Genomic DNA, 23,593 nt, shown 5'->3' on the forward strand with positions numbered 1-23,593 from the left:
ACTTGCAAGCAAGTTAACTTACTGTTCTGACTCTTTAAGTTCTGATTTTCAATTTTAACTTCTTCAAACGATTGAGAAAGTCTAGAATACTCTTTTACCATTTCATTCAGTGCATCAATCAAGTCATTTCGTGTAAATTCACTAGAGTCAAAATCAAATACCTCTTCAGATGTCGAGGTTGAGTCATTGTCTGCCATTAGACATTTGACTTCTTCTGCATCACTGTCACTGGAATGACTTTCTGAGTCAGATGACTCAGAACTAGAGTCCGCCCATTTAGATTTGCTTTCTTCGGCAATCATCGCTTTTCGATCTCTTTTGGACTTTTTGTCATTTCTCTTGTAATCCTTTCTTTTTTGATCATCCTTCTTTGGTTTGGGACAATCAGCAATGAAGTGACCTATCTTTCCACAGTTGAAGCATCCTATATAACCGGATGGTGAATCTTTCTTGAAGTTGCGATTGGGACCCTGATAGGTTCGATGGTTCTTCTTCATGAACCTGGAGAATTTCTTTACAAATAAGGACATAGCATCACTACTGATTTGTTCAGCAGTCTTCTCCATAGCATTATCAATGATCACAGCCGGTAAAGCCTGAGGTACAACTGCAGCAGCAGTAGAAGAGGTAGAGGCAGTAGTAGTAAAAGTAGTAGCAGTAGCAGCAAGGGCCTTGGTGGGTAAGTTTGAAGGCTCTTCTCCACTTCTTACTTCCAATTGGAATTCATAGGCCTTTAGATCTGCAAATAAGTCGTGCAGTTCCAATTTGTTTAGATCTTTGGATACTCTCATAGCCATTGTTTTAACATCTCATTCTCTGGGTAAGGCTCTCATCACCTTGAGGGCTATTTCTCTGTTGCTATGCTCTTTACCCAGAGCAGCTAGCTCATTGACCAAGCTACTGAATCTTTCATCAAACTCATTTAGAGTTTCACCAGATCTCATTTTCAGATTTTCAAACTTCTGCATTGCTACAGACAGTTTATTTTCTTTTGTTTGCTCATTTCCTTCACATATCTGGATGAGCTTTTCCCAAATATCCTTTGCAGTAGAACACATTTTTATCTTGCTGAAAGTGTTCTTGTCAAGAGTTTTATACAATATATCCTTCGCCACATTATCCAGATTGGCTTTTTTCTTATCTTCACTGGTCCATTCACTTCTTGATTTTTCGACCATCTGTGGTGCACCGTCAGTAACAGCAACAGCTGTGTTAGGCTTTAAGATTTTCAGTGGACCATCTGAGATGACGTACCACATGTCATCATCTTGTGCTGCAAGATGAGCTTGCATTCTTATCTTCCAGTCGTCAAAATCTTCCTTAGAGAACATAGGAATCTTGCTGAAGTGTGCCATTTGTTGTAGTTTTTCACAAACAAGAATAACCTGCTCTGATACCAATTGTTGAGGATCGAAGTTGAGTTTAGAGGGGGGGTGAATAAACTCTACTCGTTTTTCGTGAGGATGAAGTACTAGAATCCTGTTAAGGATAGTAGTTGGTCTTGTGAGAAAACTTTCACCTGATTACAGTAGAATGTGCGGAAATAATCTGATGAAGTAGTTGAAAAACAATAAAGCAGTAGACAGCAGTTGTTTATGGAAGTTCGAAGATAAACTCTTCTACGTCTCCCCTTCTTCTGTTTCCAGAAGGTATAACTAAAAGACTTTGGATATTACAGTACAACACTTGTACACACCCACTTCAGAAGGACTTACACCTCAGCCTACTGAAACTCTTAATTTCTCAACTTTACACAAATGTGGAACACAAAGTTCTGAAAAGACTCTTTTCAGATTACAGACTCTTCTGATAAAATATTGATGTAGTAAAGATTGTGAAAAGTGTAAGAATTAGTAGCACAAGATGATCTTTAACAAGATCAGATATAAGCAATGAAGCGTGTGCTACTTTTCTTTGTGTTGAACTTGACAACGCTCAAGAATGAATGATATTTTTCTGATAAGAGAGTAGTTTTGTTCCTTGAAAAATGATATTATGCGAAGTGTCGTGTCGAACAAGGATTTGATCCAAGTATATATAATCGACTGAGTTCAACGTTCATAAACAGAGAAGTCTTCAGATAACTGATACTATCAGCTTTATTACCAAAATAGGTTCCTGCAGAAAAGCTATAAAACAATCAGTCTTGTTTTATACTCAATTGGGTAATATGCATTAAATGACTCCGTATAGTATTTAATGCTGCAATTAATGCTGGTACTAGGAACATCTTAACGGTAACAATTAAGGTAGCAACGTTAGAAAGTGTTCTCTACTGGTTTGTATAGTTAGCCCTCTTTCTACTGGTTTAGTTTTACTAGAGCAGCAGCTACTGATAAACTATCTAGTTGTTCTGATCTGCTGGTCTACTGGTTTTAGTTACCATCGCCACAATAAAATTCATATCTAACAGTTTATTTATGTCCAAAAGATATTTTAAATAAAAGTATGATTTTTAATGCATCTGATTGTATATATATTATTTGCTATCCATGTTTAGAACGTGATGAGTCTTTAGACTCACAAGGTTTGTATGATGCAGGATTTGATGATTTATGGGGAGGTGATGACGATTGAGTGGATCGAGTGTATCAGTACACACTCGAGGGCTTTTATATTTCCGCACTAGTTAGATAGATTAAGAATTTAAAGATTATGTTAATGATTTTTATTAGAGATATTTTAATGCTTAATTTTATTCTTAGCCGATCTTTTTAAAGGTCGATTTAGGAATTTTGGTTAGTCGATGATTTAAGATTTTACTTTATGCACTTGATATTTAAATTGTTAAATTATTATGATTGTTGATTATGTTAAGTTATTTTATTTAGTTTAGTATTTAGAAATTATGATTTATGATTAGAAGAAAAAAAAATGAAGGTCATTTCAAGTAAACCATAGAAAGTAGAGGATTCTCAATGTTTTGGTAAAAAATATGCTGATGATATGAATTGTGTGTGGCATGTTGTTTTCGAAATTTATGAAATTTATGTATGTTGTTATATATGTGCTTGAACTACATCCACTTACTGAGTGACGATCATATCATCACTTTTTACTCTCCTTAGATAAGTCTGAAAAACAGATCGAAGAAGAGGATTCAGACAAGTTTTTTGGCTGGTGATGGATACACGATAACATTAGTTTAAGTTTATGTTTTATTTAAGTTTAGCTTCCTGTTTAGGATAATCAATATCGGTAACAATATGCTGACGAAGAACAACGGCTCCATACGGGATATAGATACTGGATTGGTTAAGATAAACCTAGCCCTATCGGTTGTGCTCCTCACCCGAGAAGCACGCTCTTATTCATTTAACTCAGGAACTTTTTAATTCCTATTAATACTTGGCCCTCCGGAGGAGTTAGCTCACTGATACCCTCCGTAGGACGAAGGAGACCCTCCGGGGGCCGGACCGCAGCCTATCGCTCGGACCCCATACCCATGGGTTCGTTCGCTTGCCTTTTCAAGTATTAAGAATTAAAACGAAAATACAGTAACCCAGAGGTAAGTTGGAAGCAAAGGAAGTCCTCGTGCCCTAAGGGCCCTTAAAACATTCGTATTATTGTTATTGTTTTCAGTTATTCTGATGTATATATAATGTTATTTCTTTAGAACTTATAGTATAAACTGGTTTATATTATACTACGAGATTTGTTATTTTCGATTATGTAATTACTAAAAAACGTCGGTGTCGACTAACTCTGGTCTCGAGACATAATACTGAACCCTCCAATACACCCACCACTGATGAAAGAGATGACATGCAGGAAGTTCAAAGCTATTATATCAATAAGAATGAAGTCCTTCAAGAAGACCATGAAAAGAGAATGATCAAGATATCCAATCGCGATGGATTTGTTTTAAAAAAATGCAAGAAATGCAAATGGAATGATAGGAAAAATACTATACAATGGAGGATGCGAATATTGCACTAATAAAAGTTTATTATGCAAAAAATGAGCAATATCTGGGAAAACAGAATGAAATAAGGGCGAGGGAGCAAGTAGATCATATCATAGAGAAAAATGTTAACGATCCAAAACAGAGTGGCATGCAAGTCAGTATTTTATGAAGATACAAGAATCAATTCTTCTTAAAAGATTCAATCATTAATTTATAAAACAACTTGTAAGTTTTAAAATTTTAATTATGCGCACTTTTTTATTTTTTTAATTATGGAAAATTTTATTTTATTTTCAAATACAAAATTATTGAAATAAAAATTCATATTTCAACGGTATCTCTATAACATCATTTGACAACTTCAAAAACACGAGATAAAATTACTAACCCGAAATCAACAACTTCATTTTACTTTTGAACATCCATTTAACACACAGTAAATATAATATAAATGATAAAATTTACAAACGTGTATTTCAAATACAAATAAACTATATTAATATGATTTTTACTGATTGAGCACGACAATATTAGAATTTTCCACTAATTTATATTCGAATATTATTTAATGGGGCCGGTGATCAAACCCTGTTTTGGCATGATTAAATTTGGATAGAGATTTACAGAAGAAAACAAGATTTTTAATTAGAAATATTATATGATAATATCATACTAAATATGGATTAAATAAATATTTTAATGAATCATAAATGGGGCTGAGCATATACATTATTATTATAGAATAAAGGTTAGACATGAATGCCAAAAAACTGCATTCTGGAAAGGGAAATGTGCCCAAAATGTTACTTTTTCTTGGATTCTGCAAACCCTAATTAAATATACCCAATAATTGCATTATATTTAATTAATGTGGGCATTATGGCTTATCTCATATTAATTATTACATCAATTATTATCCTCCAAAAGGATCATTCCAAAACAAAGTGGGTTTTAAGTTACATGACCTATATTGGGAATCTACAAAAATTTGACCATTTGCATCATTTATGTATCTTATAAACTTTAAATAAATTCATTTGGGAAAATACATTTTTTGTCAGTGATTTGTGTTTTTTGTTATCATGTTGTGGATCAATTTGCAGTCTTAATATGCAAGTTTGTACTAGTTTTTATTTAAATTTTTTCTCATTTGATTGCTGATGTGACATCGAAAAGTGATGCCATGACACTAAAAAATGATGATGTGTCTATATTCCAGTGAGAAAGACTGAAAGTATAATAAAAGTGCAAGTATATGAACTAAAGCAATGAATTGATGACCAAAATGAAATACGTGTATGTTATAAGACAAAAAATTAATTTTCCGAATTCATATTTGATTTATATATATGAACAGGTTTTGTTAATTAGATCCTAAGAGACAATTGAATATGAACTAATAATGATAATAATATAAAGAATAATAATATATAAATTACGAGACTTAAATATATTGGTGAAATTACTTCAAAAAAAAATATATATATTGGTGAAATATTGTCGAAATTCTCTGCTTTGTGTAGATGTGGGCCAATAGTCCGCAATAATGTGGCCCATGTTTAAGATAATGGGCCTAGACTTTGAAATGGGCGTATAGCTGACAACGGCTCATCCGTAATCCATAATTCAATGCCTCTCCATAATATCTAACATATTTGTTTGCCTCCTATTGGACATCTAACTTTATATATATATATATATATATATATATATATAGATTATTGTTCATGAATAATTGATGTAAAATATTATATGATTTTTTTATCGTATGTTTTTTTCTTTGCGATTTTGATCCTCTAAGTTGTAAAATTTCAGTTTTAGTTCTATATTTTCTGATTTTTTTTGATAATTTAATCATTTTTCATCGAGATTGCTGATATGACACTATATAAATCAGTTCCACATGAACACTGAATTGATACCATAAAATTACAAAGAAAATAAAAATAACGAACTAAAAATAAAATTTGATAATATAAAATATCAATTCAAAAAAATATAAACAAAAAGACCCCCAAAAAAATTTCTTTATTTATATTTAAAAGAAATTTTTTTTTTTTTAGACAAAAAATAAAGAAATAATGTTATAGTTGAGGTAGATATAGCGGCATGAACATATTCGGAATCGTTAAATTGAATGGCTATTGAAATGGGGTCTACGAGCAGCAACAGAAAGAAGAAAATGACAAAATCCAAGAGTTTTGTTGGAAATAATTGTGTGATGAAAATAAGAGTTGTAAATATTCAAAATTAGTGTGTGATAATATATATAATGATGTATTTTTTTTTGGATTATTTCTAAAAAAATTCTATAAATAGGTCTCTCAATTTGTGAAGAAAAACATAATTGAGTGAATAAAATTTTATACAAGTGTGTAGTTTAATATATTTTGTTTGTTTGAGATTTTTACTTTTTACCTTAAATTTTTAATTTTAACAAGTTATCAGCACGATACTCGTAGATTTTCCATATTTTTCCAAGCGCCAAAACACAAGAAAAATGTCACAATATTCAAAAGTAAGAATATTTATTTTACTATTTATTTATTTTTATTGTGTATATATATTTAATATATAATATCATGTTATTATATAAAAGGAGTCTATGACATCTCATTATAATAACGTGATGTGATTATATTATCACACTGCTTATATAATTTTATTGTGTTACTGTTTATTTATTATCTATATATATTTGAATAATATCATGTTATTATATAAAAGGAGTTTATAACACCTCATTATAATAAAGCGATGTGATTATTTAAATTTTTATATATTTTTATTGTGTTATATAACTATATATATATTTGTATAATGTCACAATATTATATAAAAAGTGTCCTTGATATCTCATTATAATAGTGTGATGTGGTATACATAATTATTTAAGCATGATTAATATTATATATATCATATTATTACTATAAAATTTACGTATACATACCTTTATTTTTTAATATTTTGTAATGGTCATAACGACTAGTTTGTACCTTATAAATATGATTTTGCAAATACATTCAATCACTCCAAACTTACTATTCCTCCCTAAAAATTTTCTTCATCAAAATTTTCGAAGAAGAAGAAGACGGTTCTTTCAAGGTTATTTTATATAATTATTTTGGTTATTATACTCATTAGTCTTGTATTTATCGGAGAATATTTGCCTCGCCTTTTTTCTTTATTTTTAAGAATGCTTGTACTTATAATTTATCCGTTACTTTTTATTGTCATATTAATAGATTTAGAACTTAACTAATAAAATGTATTGTTATTTTTATAGTACCACCATGTAAAATTTGACAAAGCTTAAATTTGTTGCACTCGACATTTTGGAGAAAAATTATATGTCATGGACTTTTGATATAGAAATTCATCTTGAGTCATTGGGTCTAAGTGAGACTATTAAAGAAATTGTATCTCATAATCACAAGAAAAAGTAAAAGCTATAATATTTTTGCGTTGACATCTTATGAAGAATTAAAATATGAATATCTCATGGTTTTATGGAAATGATTAAAAGAAAGATTTGAACATATAAGAAAAGTTATACTTCCGACTGCCCGTAATGAATGGAATACGTTAAGATTCCAAGATTTTAAGAAATTAAGTGATTACAATTCAACGATGTATCGAATAGTATCGCAATTCAAATCTTGTGGACATGAGGTTACGGAATCGGGAATGCTTGAAAAAACATTTTTCACTTTTCACGCATTAAATATAACTCTACAACAACAATATAGAGTGCGTGAATTTGCGAGATATTCTAAATTTATCACATATCTTCTTGTGACAGAAAAGAACAATGAGATGTTAATGAGAACTTATCAGTCCTGACCCACTGGATCAACAACATTTCCAGAAGTAAATGTTGTAAGTAAAAATGAATTTAAATATGTAAACAAAAATCAAAGTCAAAGACAAGATTTTGGTCTAGGTCGTGGACATGGACATGGAAGTGGTCGCAGTCGTGGTCTCGGCTGTGATTTTGAAAATAATCGAGATAGTTACTTCTATAACTCATCTCAAAATAGCGTCACGAAACACCCACTGAAAAGGTATCATGAGAACATGATTGTTAATGAAAATCATTCAAAACGATTTGAAAGTTCTTGTTTTAGATGCAGCACTCCAGGATATTGGTATCATATTTGTCGAGCTCCTGATCACCTTTATAAGCTCTATAAAGAATGTATAAAGGGAAAAGAAAAAGAGACAAATTTCATTAAATGCAGTGACCGTTTGAGTGATTCAACTCATTTTGATACTGCAGATTTTCTGAAAGATTTTCCGAAAGTGATCAATATAGTAGTGGAATAGAAATGTAAAATATTGTATTTTCCATGTGCTTAAATGCTAATGTTTTATTGTATAACTATGATATGCGTTATATTTTTCAATAAATTACATATATATTGTCAGTAATTTTTTTCATTGCATTTTTTTTTTAAGATCAAATATGGAAAATGCTATGAACAAAGCTAAACAGAGAATTAATCCCATGAAAGTTTGCATACCTGATAGTGGTACAACACACACTATTCTCTGAGATAAAATATATTTCTTGGAACTAAAACTAACAAAAATAATGGTGAATACAATATCAGGTCATGTAGACTTGATTAAAGGTTGTGGTAAAATACATTTTTTGTTACCAAATGGTACAAACTTTATGATAAATGATGCTTTGTATTTACCAGAATCAAAAATAATTTTGTTGAGTTTTAATGATATATATTCCCATGGGTATGATACTCAAATAATAAATGAAGGAAATGAGAAATATATGTGTCTTACCACATATAAATCAGACAAGAAATATGTAGTTGAAAAACAATCAATGCTCCCTAATGGATCGCATTATACACATATAAGTCCAGTTGAATCAAACATGTAGTTGATAATTCTTCAATACTGATTAATTGGTATGATCGATTGGGACATCCTTGTTCAACAATAATGCGAAGAATTATAGAAAATACACATGGTCATCCGTAGAAAGACCAGAAGATCTTTCAAAATAATAAGTTTCAATGCAAAGCATGTTCTCTTGGAAAACTTATTATAAGACTATCACCAGTTAAAATCCAAACTGAATTACCCATGTTTTTTGAACGTATCCAAGGTGATATTTTTGCGCCAATTCATTCACCATGTGAACCATATAGATATTTTATGGTATTGATTGCTTATTATCAAATCGAATGTGGAATTTGCAAGATTACTTGCTCAAATAATAAAATTACGGAATCAATTTCTCGATCATACAATCAAGAAAATTAGACTTGATAATGCTGGTGAATTTACTTTCACACTTTCAATGATCATTGTATGTCAATGGGAAAAACTGTTGAGCATCCTATTGCTCATGTGCATATACAAAATGGATTAGATGAATCATTGATTAAACATTTACAACTTATTGTTAGACCAATGATTATGAAAACAAAACTCCCCGTTTCTATATGGAGACATGTAATTTCACATGCTGCTGCATTAATTTGTATCAGACCAAGTGCATATCATAAATACTCCCAATTGCAGCTTGCCTTTGGTAAAGAACCAGACATTTATCATCTGAGAATTTTTGGATGTATGGTATACGTGCCTATTGCAGCGCAGCGCCTCAACGAACAAAAATGGACCTCAAAGAAAGATCCGAATTTATTTTGGTTGTGATAGCCCATCAATAATTCGATATTTTGAACCTCAGACAGGCGATGTGTTTACAACACGTTTTGCTGATTGTCATTTAAATGATGAAATCTTCCCAATGTTAGGAGGAGAAAAGAAACAAATCGAGAAGAAAATTACATGATATACATCATCATTGTTGCATCTGGATCCAAGAACTAAACAATGTGAAAATGATATACATCAAATTGTACACTTGCTAAGAATAACAAATCAAATACCATATGCTTTTGCAGACACAAAAGAGGTAAAATCATATATACATGCTGTAAATGCTCCTGCTCGAATTGAAATTCCAAAAAAACAAAATGAAGACACGTATGATGCCATTAAATACTTGAGGCATGGAAGGCCAATCAGTTCTAAGGATAAAAATCATCGGGAAAAAAAACATAGAGAAACACGATGATCACAAAATAGAGAATGATATTCCGGTAGAAGTACATGATGATGAAAATGTTATGTTAGAACCACAAACCGATGAGAATCGTGAAATCTTTATCAATTATATTAATATTGGAAAAATATGTAACCAAAAATATATAAAACAAATTGATGAGATATTTTCTTACAATGTGGCATTTGACATCATAAATGACAATGAAGATTATGAACCAAAATATTTTGGTGAATGTAAAAATCGACAGGACTGGATAAAATAGAAAGACGTCATCCATGTTTAATTTGATTCGCTAAATAAACGTAATGTTTTTGGACCTATAGTCCTTACACCTGAAGGTGTAAAACCTGTTGGGTACAAATAGATTTTTATTTGAAACCGAAATGAGAAAAATAAAATAATAAGATATAAAGCTTGACTTGTCGCACAAGGTTTTTCTCAAGGCTTGGAATTTTGGAATTGATTATGAAGAAACATATTCTCCTGTTTTGAGATGCCTAAAGCACAAAGTTCAAAACTCAGATAATGTTATTATGTGAAAGTGTAAAGATCATTATATGAGTTAAAGAAATTTGGTCGAATGTGGTATAATCGGCTAAGTGAACACTTAATGAAAAATGGATATGCAAACAATTCAATATGCCCTTGCGTTTTCATTAAGAAGACATGAAGGATCGGTTCTAACACCTGCGAGGGTGCTTCAAACACAATATTCTCTATGAGCTTCAATAATTTGTGTTCTAAGAATGTAAAAACAGATGAACTAGATCGAGTTTGGTTTTAAATCAAGCGGAAATACTCGAAATAATTCTTTGTTAAGAGAGCTAACTAATTTGAACTGACGTGGTGAAATCAGTTGGCTCGTCAGCTGAACTGATTTCAATGATTCAGTTGAATAGGTCAGCTGATCTCTTCATCAGTTGAGCTTTTCATCAGCTGGCCGAGTTTCTGAAAGTCTTTTGCTAAACTACCTATCAGCTTGACAATCAGTTGAACTGGTTCAATTTGGAAAATCAGTTGGTGCTTTCAGTTTGCATCTGCGCACTTAGGTAAATTCATTAGAAACAAAATAATAAGTTTTGTTAACATCAAAATCAAGATTGCGAACATGAAATGTTTCAACAATCTCTCATTTTTTTATGATCACAAAACTTGATATTTTTTTAAAAAATTAAAATTCTAAAATTTAAAACTAATTCTCCCTTTTTATGAGAAAAAAAACATTTAAGTGAAAAAAATTTCAGTTCGGGGGATAATTAATGGAAACTCCCTATCAAGAACTGAATTAAAAACGAGTTTAAAACATTTTTCAGTTCGAAGTATACGAAAGCTTCCACTCAAGAACTGAATTAAAAACCCCCCTAAAAATATAATCATTTACGCGATTTAATGATGTTTTAGCATCTTTTAACATTCAAGCAGTTTATGCAACAAATCTTAGTATATCAGTTTAGTTACATAGAAACTAACTGGACTTAGAAATTAACTGGATAAACATGATGTTTATTTATTCAAATACGCGTCTCTTGTATCATACAATAAGCACACCAACATGTGTAACAGAAATTGCTACTATAATTGCAAATTTTAAACAACATCAAATATCAGCTAATTTATACATAATAGAACTGGATATACCAACAACTGGTTGCTTTGAATGCATTAAATGCTGCATCGATCTTGGGTTTCTTGGCCAGAAGAGCAGCTAATTTGCCTTGAACTTGATCTATGTGCTTGCTAACTGGTCGAGCTGACTCAAACTAGACTCAACTGATGTTGAACCGCAATGATAATCTATTTTGGTATGATATGGCAATGAAGCGACGATATAATGTTGATGATTAAGCTCCTAATCATCCAACATTTCAGCGTAGTTGGATTTCGTCTGTTGATTGGCCGAACTTGTAGGCTGTTAACTTAAATCTTGTCAACTGATCAGTTTAGATGTTCTGCTGTTAGTTTGGACTCAAAACCCTACAAGCTGCTAAAACAGCAAAGGTACGGAGTCGAGAAAAGTGTCTACAATGTTTTGCAGATCCAATAATCTTCTCTCTTGCCACGGTAAACTCATATAAAAATTTTAAGATGATTTTGAAAATCATTTTAAATAACATTTTGAAACAAATTTAAAATATCAGCTTTCAAATGTCCTTATTAGAATAACTAGCTATGATACCAACTGAAGGATTGTTTATATCACCTGTGAGGCTGCTTCAAACACAATATTATCCATGAGCTTCAATGCTCGTGTTCTAAGAATGTAAAAACCGATGAATTAGATCAAATTTGGTTTTAAATCAAGTGGAAAATATTCTAAATAATCATTCGTTAAGAAAGCTGACTAATTTGAAAGCCTTTTAACTTGTGTAAATTGAATAACTGAAATAAGGGAGATCTGTTCTTGCATGTATCAGTCTAGTTATGGTGAGAACTGAATTGATAACAGTTCGAACTAATCAAATCAGTTTGAAAACAATAGTTAAACAGTTAAGTACAAAAGATATGTTTATGGAAGTTCAGAGAATTCAACTACTCATACATCACCCCTTCTACCACCTCGGGTAGGATCCACTAGAAGACTTAAATTTATACAACACTTTTACAAACCCACTTAGCTTAGGACTTACGCTACTGCCTAACTGAACTCTTAGCCTAGACTGAAGGCAACACCTTCCAGCCAACACTTGTTTACCTCTATGTATTAAGGACTACATTTTAATGCCCGAGATTTGATGTGTTGTTAATCTAAAATGATTCGTTGATTAATTGATGTGATTATAGACAGAACGGATCAGACCGGGGAAGCCGGAAAGAAGTTGGAATGTTGTGCGAGGAATGAGCCTCGCGCATATGCGCAACTAGACCGGGTGCATATGCGCAGAATAGGTAGAACACCTCGCGCATATGCGCGACGTGTATCGGCTCACATGCGCGAGGGTACCCGAGAGTTGGGGAAAATGAACAAGGGCCTCGCGCATATGCGCTGAGTGAGGGCGTGATTTTGCGCGAAATGCCGTGTGAAGGACGCGCCGAGACATAGTGTCTCGCGAATATGCGTCGTGTGATGTCGCGCATATGCGCGAGAAGTGCTGCTGAGAGAATTATGCCAAGTTTCTATACATGCATGAGATATATATATATATATTAGTTCCCTTTCATTCTTCCTCAGCAAAAATCGAGGGATTCAGAGAAAATTTCCTCAAGTATCATTTTCTTTAGAAATTTGATTGTGTGGGTGTCGATTATCAAAATTTGAATCCGACTTCAGTACTGTGTTCCTATCGACGCATGCTACAACTGGACGTAAGTTTTGTTACGTTTTGTCATGTCTTGAAATTATGATATTGTCAGAATCGAATAGGATTCATTTATGATGTTCTTGACATGTTAGACATCGTAGAATCAAAGACAGATTGAAAAACAGACTGATGATGGAATTGTTATGAATTTCAGAATTGATTGGGTTGAGATATGATATCAGATGTGTATCGTTATTGATCATGAGTTACAGGAATTGATATGTGTCGATTTGTATTGATGGATACTGTAGTAGCCCGAATTCCAAATTGGGTAATTAACGGATTAATGGTGATTAAGAAGGTTTAATGTGTAATTTTGACCGAGTCATGATCGGACGGACCGAAGATGGTTCGGAAGCACCGAAGAGTTCGGAAGGTCCGAAGTGGGTTCGATGGATCCGATCATGAGGTGTCAAGAGCAGCTGGACACGTGCATGTTCGGACGGTCCGAAGTGTATGATCGGAGGATCCGATCATGAGCTGTCAAGAGCCAATGGACACGTAGCGTTCGGACGTTCCGAAGTGTTGTTCGGAGGATCCGAACATGGCCTATAAATAGTGCTCGGATTTCTCATTTTTGACTTGCCAATTTCTTGAGTTTTCTCTCATTTTGGAGAGTTTGGAAGGTTTCTAGGGTTAGTTGTTGGTCGAGCGATAGCCAAGAGCTGCCAGGAGTAGTAGCGTAGCGGCGCCTGAGTTTCAAGGCAATCGACATCAAAGGGCTGTCGACGGACGAAGGTAAACCCTAAACCTTTGGTAGTACTAGGGAGTACTGGTTTTGCTAGTCGAGCATGGTAGTATTGATTGTGTATGCTTTTGATGCATAGGCTTGTTCTAGACCTGATTAGCGGTGCTGCGTAAGGCTAGGCTTGCTGTGATAGAGGTACGAAAGTACTATCCGAGATATCCTGGTTGAGTATACATTCATATATGTGTTGCATGAGTATTTGCTGCATTGTTATATGTCATATGATGCATGCTATTATGTCACGAGTTATGATGCATATTGCATATCATGTTGAGCCGTATCTCCTTCGAGATAGCCTTTACTGTTGAGCTGTATCTCTTTCGAGATAAGCTATATCTTGGGGCCGCTCAGCCCTGTCTTGTGGACGCATGGACACCGAGAGTACACAGTGGCCGACGGGTCGGGAGGGCTTCGGTGGTCCGGGACATTTTAGGTCCACGTCTGTCTTGTAGTGGATGCAGTGACCCAGAGGTTGGACCGCGCGGCACTATCCACTTGGCGCCTCTAGACTGAGCATTTTGAGATCCTTTGTGATTCCTGTTTCTTGACTACCCTGGTATCATATCATAGCATGTGCATTTCATATAGGTCTGTATACTCATACTTTTGTACTGGGCGTTCTTATCGCTCACGTCCTCGGTTTTGTTTATTCTTGGACACCCCATTCCCACGGGGCAGGCCTCAGGTTGGACAGCTCAGGAGGAGCAGGAGGAGGACGTTGAGTAGCTGGTTGGTTTAGTTTATCGGTATTGTTTTGATTCGATATGGTTGTACTGGATATTTCATTTTAAGTTAGTCTAGACTTCGATTTCGATTGGGTTGTATAACCATTATTTTTGTTGACTATTTCCGCTGTTATCTCTGATTATTGTTAATTAGGTTAATTGCATGCTTAGTTTTTGATTAGTAGGTGATTCTGGAACGGGTCACTACAGATACATTGAAATTGGACAGTATGTCGTTGAAACAGAATGTGATTTAGTTCTGATTATATCCAATATCGATTGATTGGGTTATTGATATTGTATTCCTCGTTATTGTCATTGCCAGACTGAGTACTGACAGACTTTGCGTTCGAGACTTCGACAGATTCAGAAGGACAAAAAGAAAGGTATAAATAAATGTTGATTCGAGATTGCACAACTCGAGTTAGATTGTACTTGAGTCTCCCAAAATCACATACTGATTGATTATTGCATTTGATATTTGCAATGTTTGATATTGATATGCTTACTCTATAGATTATAGCAAAGCATGAGTTAGAGTTGGACACATCCGCCTAGTCTTTGACAGAACCGTCATGGCAGAACCGCCAAGTCACTGGACTGTTGGATATATATCGATAGACTGAGGAGAAGACCGACTCCTATTGCAGATCTTCGATATAGACCGCCAAAGTCTGGAACTAAGAACATACCACCATCTAGCTGGGGTAAAGTAGATGGGAGAACGTTGCGTTCTTATTCATATCGGGATCCCTAGATTAAGATGAGTCGAGTCAGCGTCTAGTAGTCACATAGTGTGATTCAGAGATTGTATTGATACCTGTTTTGCAGACTTGATATATGTTATTGATATGTGTTTCATTCTTTTATATATGCTTTTATATGATTGCATTTTTACATTGTTTATACTGGGATATATATCTCACCGGAGTTATCCGGCTGTTGTCATGTTTGTATGTGTGCATGGCAACAGGTGGGACATGATCAGGGTCAAGAAGATGAGGAGATATCGTGATTAGAGTGGAGACTACGGACTTCGATGTAAATATGGTTGAACACTTGATAATTAGTTGTTGAACCTTAGATTTAGATGAATGTATGTTGTACAAGATTTATACTTTTATACTGATATGTATATTAGATTGATTCCATTATGTTCCGCACTATATTTTAAAAAAAATTTAGACCCAGATTAATTATATTGATCCAATAATCCCAATAATGATTAAGAAGATGATTAGCGTCTGGGTCCCCACATACATACACAAGTTTAACATCTTTGTGCAAGACTCACACAACTTATCGATAAGCTCTACTCTTCGTATATGTGAGTGATTGTGTGTGAGTGTCTGAGAACTGATCTATGAATACAACACGAAAGTATTATCACGGACTGAGGGAATTATGCTTCTAATATAAGCTAATAACACATTGAAGTATTCCCTCAAATCTGGGCGGGTTGCTTCTTGTAAGCTGGTATTCAATGAGCATGCCTTTTTTCTTTTCTCATGATTTTCACACACTATTTGTTGATAGTCTTGATTTTGTATTTATAGAGGCTTCGGGACCGTACATCAAGACTCATCAAATATGTTCGTTGCTATTGAATCCGTTCCTCGATATTTGTGACTTGTCCTTTCTGACAGTCATTCTGGAACATCTTGACTTTAAGCTCTGCTGCAACGTTCATTATTTTCTTTTGACTGGACAATTGATTTCCTTAATGCACACAGTTAGATTTCCCTTATATTAGCTTGTCGTGTTCTGCAAACTAGTCAGCTCCTGACTGATGTTCTGAGCAAGTTAGTCAAACCGGTGTGGTAAAATCAGTTGGCTCGTCAGCTGAACTGATTTAACTGATTCAACTGAACTAGTCAGCTGGGCTCTTCATCAGCTGGCCGGGCTTCTGAAGGTCTTCTTCTGAACTACCTATCAGCTGGACAATCAGTTGAACTAGTTCAGTTTGGACAATCAGTTGGTACTTTCAGTTTGCGTCTTAATAGCTTCAGTTTAGGCTCAGTAGCTTTCTGTACACTTAGATGAATTCATTAGAAACAAAATAACAAGTTTTATTAATATCAAAATCAAGATTGCAAACTTGAAATGTTCCAACAAAATAACATCCGAATGAGTAATTATTATTGTATATGTTGATGATTTAAAATAATTGGAACGAATAAGAAAATTCAAGAAGTTGTGTTGTACTTGAAAAAAATTTGAAATAAAGGATCTTGGAATAAAATATTGTAAGTGTTTGCAAATTGAACAAAAAAAATATGGAATATTTGTTCACCAGTCAAATTATACAGAAAAAGGTCCTTAAATGTTTTAATATGGATAAATAAAATCCTTTAAGTACTCCAATGGTCGTTAGATAATTAAACATAGAAAATGATCCATTCCGTCCATGTGAAGATAATGAAGTTATTTTTGATCCAGAAGTACCATATCTAAGTGCTAGTGGTGCCCTTATGTATCCTGCAAATTGTACAAGACCTTATATATATTTTGCTGTAAATTTATTGACAAGATTTAGCTCATATCCAACAAAAAAATACTGGAACAGAATTAAACATATATTCTGTTATCTACGAGTAACGACAGACTTGGGACTTTTGTATTTAAATGATACCAATCAAAGCATAATTTGTTATGCTGATGCTGGGTATTTATCTGATCCACACAAGGTACATTCCCAAAACGGATATGTATTTACTCGTGGAGACACTGCAATTTCTTGGCGTTCACATAAACAAACACTCGTAACAACTTCATCAAATTACGTCGAAATTTATTGCACTACATGAAGCAAACTGTGAATGTGTGTGTTAAAATCAATGACCAAACATATTCAAATCTCATGTGGATTATCATTCGACAAGAAGCCTGTGAAACTATATGGAGATAATGCTGCATGTGTTACTCAAATGAAAGAATGATACATAAAACACGACATAACTAAACATATTCTTCCTAAGTTTTTCGCATTCACCCAAGATCTTAAAGATATTGATATTCGTCACATTTAGTCAAGTGAAAACTCACCAGATCTCTTCACAAAGGCACTTTCTACGACAATATTCAAAAAAAGTATATATATAATATTGGGATGCGCAATCTACGAAATTTGTGAAGAATTGTTCGTGTTAACATGATGAAGAGTTTACGTGACTGCACTATTTTCTCTTACTATAGTTTTTATCCCAATGAGTTTTTCTTAGTAAGGTTTTTAGCGAGACAATATAAAAACACGTAATGAAGAAAATCATTTTATCATGATAACCGTCACAAGGGGGAGTGTTGAAAATAAGAGATTGAGTGTTGAAAATAAAAATTGTAAATATTGAAAATTAGTGTTTGATGATGTATATAATGATGCATTTATTTTTGGATTATTTTCAAAGAAATTATATAAATAAGTCTTTCAATTTGTGAAGAAAAACACAATTGAGTGGAGAAAATTTTATAAAAATATATAGTTTAATATATTTTGTGAGTTTAAGATTTTTTTACTTTTTATCGTAAATTTTTACTTTAAAAAGTTTGAGTTTTGTATGTTTTTAAATATTTCTGCTGCTTTTTCCAAGACACACTACATGACAAATCAAGAAAAGGCAAATTTAGTTTCAAATCTTGTTGGGAAACAAAAAAAAGTTCGATTTATACATATGGATATCTATCTCTATGTCCCCATAAAATTTTATTAATTTAGAAAGAAACATTTGTTAATAAATAATTTTAGAATAAACGTCGCTGAAAATCTTGTTGAAAAAAGAAGCTAAAATTATTATTTTATTAATTTAGCGAGAAATATTAATATTTAGCAAATTGATTCAAGTCAGGATCTTGAAAAAAAATTATCACGATGATATAGCCAATTAAATAAAGCAGTATCAGTATCAGTATCTTACCGTTGGAAGAGCTTAAATCCTAATTGTAAAATCTTAACTTGTAATCATCCATTTTCATAATCATACCATTAAAGGAAACCACCCCATCTTCATAAGATGGTAAAATGACTGATGGATTGGCAGATATTGACATAAATTTCTTCCCGTTTTTATAATGGTCCAAACCGCAACTACTTCTTCCTTCCATGTTTTGTCCTCATTAAGCATTCATTCTTATTTTAATTTTTATCAAATATTTTTATATTGAAAATGATAAAGAATGATTCTTGGGGTCCATTTTTCTTCTGTCACTTCACATCAACCATCCATAGTTCACTTCTCTCAACATAAAGAACCAGCGGCCCATTGGCTCTATCTGGTTTTATCTCTGCAAAAACCCCATTGGTGAAAACTCCATTCTTGAGTAAAGGTGATGCCATGTTAGCTAAAAAACAAGTTTTGTTTATTTGATATTGGTGAGTTTTTGGGAGTTTCAAGATTTGTGTGTTTTCATCATCTGTTCCTGTTTCTTGTCTGCATTTCCCACATGATGTGTTTTGAGATTTTGTTGGCTTTTGATATTGTTATGTGGTGGGTAAAGTCTTTGCATTTGGTTCATTCAAGTTAATTGGATTTGATTTACTTTATCGTTTTCAAGAAAATGGATATCTGTTTGTGCATTACGATTGTGACTTTTTTTGTTTTTGTTTGGGTTTCGACTAATAATTATTTAGGCTCAATTAAATTAACCAAAGTCCGATACGATAGATTGATTAACAAAAGCCAACCAATTATTCGAAATAATTTGAGAATCAATTCAGAAGTGGGCAAGGAAGCAGAGAGTGGGAATGGACAAAAACTTAAAAGAATAAAACTCCATGGTCACTCACAACTCAAAAACTTGCAAAAACTCTTGCAAAAATTTCATAGAATCATTAGTTTCAGGCAAATTTCACTTTTTTATTTCAGATATTTCCTTCCCTTTATTCCGGTTTCTAACATTTTCATTAACCTTATTATATTGTTACGCTTTCTAAATTCCTTCCTACTGTCGTTGGTACAAAACAAATTATGTTGCGAGTTTATTTTTTCAATTTTCGTATTATTATATTTTGTTTTTAGAGTCGTATTTTTTAATAAGATTAGAACCAACGATATGTCGAAAATTTATCTTGGTTTGATTCGTAGAAGTTACATTTTAGTAATAATATTAGTGTTGTTATGCTATAACATCTGATACGCCCGCGATCTACAAAATTTTGTACAAACACTCGTTATACCTTTGTTTCCACATCACTATGCTATTCAAAAATAACTTAAGTTTTGCATATGAAATTAATTATCTATTGACCTGACTGACTGAGCTGAAGCAAGCATGCAGTTGCGGTTGAAATGAGGAAAATATAAGATATTTTTAACAATTTCTACAAGAACAAGAAAATCGTCTCCTTAACTAAATTTCTGAAACTTTTAACGATAGAGCATATCGGTAGTGTTTGCAAGAAAATGGGCTGCTTATGTAAATCTTAATTTTTTTAATATAATTTCTAAATATTTCATTGGCTAGAGTGGTAGAAGATAAAAGGATAATCGATGTCAGGAACATTTGGTTTACTAAGCTGCTAAAATGGAGTGAGCTTACTTTTAAAGATACATGACAGGAGAGTGGATAAATTAATTTCTTGATTTCTGTAATGAAACAAAAGTATCAAATTAGAGAAGCAGCAAGCTGTCGCTGATTAAGAACTGCATTATTCCGAAGTTCAATAATCTCTGTTCCCCACATGTTTGCTTATCTTGTAATTTTCCCTGATTATGTATCGAAATATCATTCTTTTATCCAACCATTACACAGTCCAACAGATTCATACTTCACATAGAGCCTATAGAAAACAAAAAAAAACACAGCAAAGAAAGAAATATGGGAACTGATCATGTTAGTGATTATGATTGGGAGAAAGAAGTGGAGGACTTCGAGAAAACGAAAGCCGGTGTTAAAGGACTAGTAGATTCTGGCATCCAAAAGATCCCAAGATTCTTCATTAGCCCACCAGAGAGTTTGCTTAGTAGAACTGATAATAGTGGTGAACTTCAACTTCAGATTCCGGTGATTGATTTTGAAGGAATCGAGAAAGGGGGGGCTCGACGGAAAATGATTGTTGATGAGATTCGTAAAGCTTCAGAATCTTGGGGATTCTTCCAAATGGTCAACCATGGAGTCCCATTATGTGTGTTAAAAGCTATACTAGAAAGTACTAGGAGATTCCATGAGCAACCAGCGGAAGCAAAGATGGACCTTTATTCTTCAGATTCTAGGAGAAAAGTTAGGTTCTATAACATAAATGGACATTTCAGAGAATCAGACGTGGCAGGCTGGAGGGATGCATTTTCTTGCACTTGTGAAGATGATATCGTGGAACCTGAGGCTATTCCATTAGTTTGCAGGTATCCCTTTCGGTGTTTTCTAACATGTACTTGATGATTCGTATTAATGAATTTAGATTGTAGGATGTAGAGTTGCTTTTTGACAGAAGTTTCATTTTTTATCTCCTTGCGAGGACCATGGATTCTGTAATCTCGTAAGTTAAAAGAATTTAGATTGTAGGATGTAGAGTTGCTTTTTGACAGAAGTTTCATTTTTTTATCTCCTTGCGAGGACCATGGATTCTGTAATCTCGTAAGTTAAAAAAATCCATTCTTGGGACAATGTTAAACGGATAGAATTCAGTTTTCTTGGAAAAATTTACCAGAATCCTGCAAATTAACAGTCCTGTACCTTCGACACGAGACTGTATCTTTGGAACCTTGGTCAGTTGGTTGAATCATCGTCCTTAAATCCTTTGAACCCTGGTTTGCAGGAGCGAAGTCATCGAGTACCTGAAATACATGATCAATCTGAGAGATCTTTTGTCTGAATTATTCTCAGAGGCACTAGGTCTAAGCAAAGATTTCTTGAACCAGATACAATGCATGAAAAGTGAATATTTAACATGCCTATACTATCCAGCTTGCCCCGAACCTGACAGGACGTTTGGCACAGTCAAGCATTCGGATCCCACGGTTCTCACCATAGTAGTACAGGATTTAAGTGGAGGACTCCAAATTCACCATGAAAATAACTGGGTTGATGTTCCTCCAATTGAAGGGGCTTTAATAGCCAACGTTGGAGATCTTCTACAGGTAATAATTATACAGACGACGTATTTCAATTCAAGATTCTTTATCCATGTTTTAATAACCTCGCTTTTGAAAAATATCTGTTACATCCAGCTTATCACCAATGACAAATTCAAGAGCGTGGAGCATAGAGTATTGGCTAGATTAGTCGGGACTCGTGTATCCGCTGCTTGCTTCTTTTTTCCAAGTTCTGAGCAAATGCTAAAGGCTTATGGACCCATAAAAGAGCTTCTATCCAAAGAAAATCCTCCACTATACCGAGAAGTATGTTATCTTGATTTTGTTACTACTCAGTATCAGAAAAATGTAAGAGATGGTAGCCTAGCCCTTTCCAGTTTCAAGTTATAAAACGCGGTTGCAAGCAACATCAGACTTCGCGAAAACATGGTGGGATTCTGGTGTTTTTGGTGATCTTTATGAGTTATTCGATTCATTCTTAATCGGGAAAAGTTCACTCTTTGATTTACTCCAAGGTTGGACACTTTCAGTTTCTTTTCACATTTTTTTGTGATTATAGAAGTGATTTTTACTGATTAAATGTGGAAATTTTTTTAGGAGATGCAAATTTGTAGTTGATTCGTCCCATCATCGTTGTGTATTGAAGTACAATTTAAATAGCAAACTACAATGCTAAGATCTCAGTCTGATGGCTTTACAAGAGAAATAAATATGTACAGATAGGATGTTTGGAAACAACAATTTTCTCATTCTTACATTTATCTATAGACTAATTTTCTTCACTGCCTTTTCGTTTAAATGCAATTTTGATATTGGTTTAATTATATAAGAATATTTAAAGTACTCTCTTTCAAATACAAGTTTGATTATTTATCAGGAGGTACAAAAGAAGCTAGAAATGATCCTAACAAGAATCTTCATGAATCGAATTCAGATGAAGAAATTTAACAAGGTGTGATAAGTTAAAACCAAAATCAGCACCAGCCATTAGGCCATCTCCTCTTGGAATCCATTTTGGGTAACCATTTAGATCTCGAGTTTGAGTATGAACCCAACATTACACTCCGTTTTCGAGGTCTCCAAATCAATCTTCCTATTATCCCTTTTCGACGTGGTGCAGCTGGATGTTCATACTGGGCTGGTTCATCAGCCTTTGAGAAGCTGAAAATTTCATCTCCAATGGTGGCAGCTGGTGGAGAGCTGAAGATGGCTTCTTCAATGGTGGTCGAAGGGAAGACTTGGTCGCGATCTCTAATGGTTTTGAGGCGTAAATACCTCTGATCCAGTGATGCCTTGGGGATGTTTCTTGCTAGTAAAGGAGATGCGCCACCCCAATTGTTGCTGCCGAATGAAGGGTGCTGAGGAGTTCTAAATTCCAGCAATTCCCTTTGCCTCATGCTTCACTTGTTCTATCTTAGAGGATCTTTTGGTGTAATTTTATGTTGCATCGTGTGATGTAACTGTCAAGATAGACAAAGCAAAGGCGATTTATTCAAGAATTGGAACAATAGGATTCATCTTCATGCTGATTAAAAAAACATACAATTTTTTTTTAATAAAAAAAACATAGAAAGAAAACCCAAGTGCTTAGTTGGAGTTTGATACGGTTAGGCATAGTTTGGTACATGAGATAAGAGAGAGATTGATAAATAATCCTCTTTATCCCATGTTTGGTACCTTTTTAAAAAGCTCATGATAATATCATGGGCCCTTGATAAATAATTTTTAGAAAGATAAAATATCCCTAATAGAAGGTGTGATAATTTTAATTTAATGATAAACTACACTA

The 23,593-nt window shown here is 33.5% G+C and overlaps 1 protein-coding gene across 7 annotated transcripts; it reads left to right on the forward strand.

The window, feature by feature from the left end:
• Window positions 1–18,908: 18,908 nt before the first annotated feature.
• LOC140831365 (1-aminocyclopropane-1-carboxylate oxidase homolog 12-like) lies at window positions 18,909–23,362 on the forward strand. Of its 7 annotated transcripts, none has more exons than XR_012117876.1 (4): window positions 18,909–21,114; window positions 21,528–21,849; window positions 21,940–22,319; window positions 22,682–23,362. XR_012117876.1 is itself a non-coding variant. In XM_073195123.1 (4 exons), the coding sequence occupies exons 2-4, from the start codon at window positions 20,591–20,593 to the stop codon at window positions 22,192–22,194; spliced, it is 1,101 nt and encodes a 366-aa protein (XP_073051224.1). In that variant the 5' UTR covers window positions 18,909–19,145; window positions 20,525–20,590; the 3' UTR covers window positions 22,195–22,565. The 7 variants fall into 7 exon arrangements, 4 of the variants coding, with proteins under 4 accessions (XP_073051224.1, XP_073051234.1, XP_073051228.1 ...); XR_012117878.1 differs by having other exon boundaries at window positions 22,925–23,359; XR_012117877.1 differs by lacking the exon at window positions 22,682–23,362 and adding an exon at window positions 22,402–22,565.
• Window positions 23,363–23,593: the final 231 nt, after the last annotated feature.

The sequence above is a fragment of the Primulina eburnea genome, chromosome 1 (genome assembly GCF_022965805.1).
Source record: "Primulina eburnea isolate SZY01 chromosome 1, ASM2296580v1, whole genome shotgun sequence".
NCBI classification, from domain to species: Eukaryota; Viridiplantae; Streptophyta; class Magnoliopsida; order Lamiales; family Gesneriaceae; genus Primulina; species Primulina eburnea.

What these genes read in the sequence shown, in the direction of transcription:
- LOC140831365 (XM_073195123.1), top strand. Translation starts at nt 20,591, where the DNA reads ATGGGAACTGATCATGTTAGTGATTATGATTGGGAGAAAGAAGTGGAG. An exon ending in GCTATTCCATTAGTTTGCAG is followed by an intron (nt 21,115 to 21,527) that starts GTATCCCTTTCG and finishes CCTGGTTTGCAG; the next exon opens with GAGCGAAGTCATCGAGTACC. An exon ending in ACGTTGGAGATCTTCTACAG is followed by an intron (nt 21,850 to 21,939) that starts GTAATAATTATA and finishes TGTTACATCCAG; the next exon opens with CTTATCACCAATGACAAATT.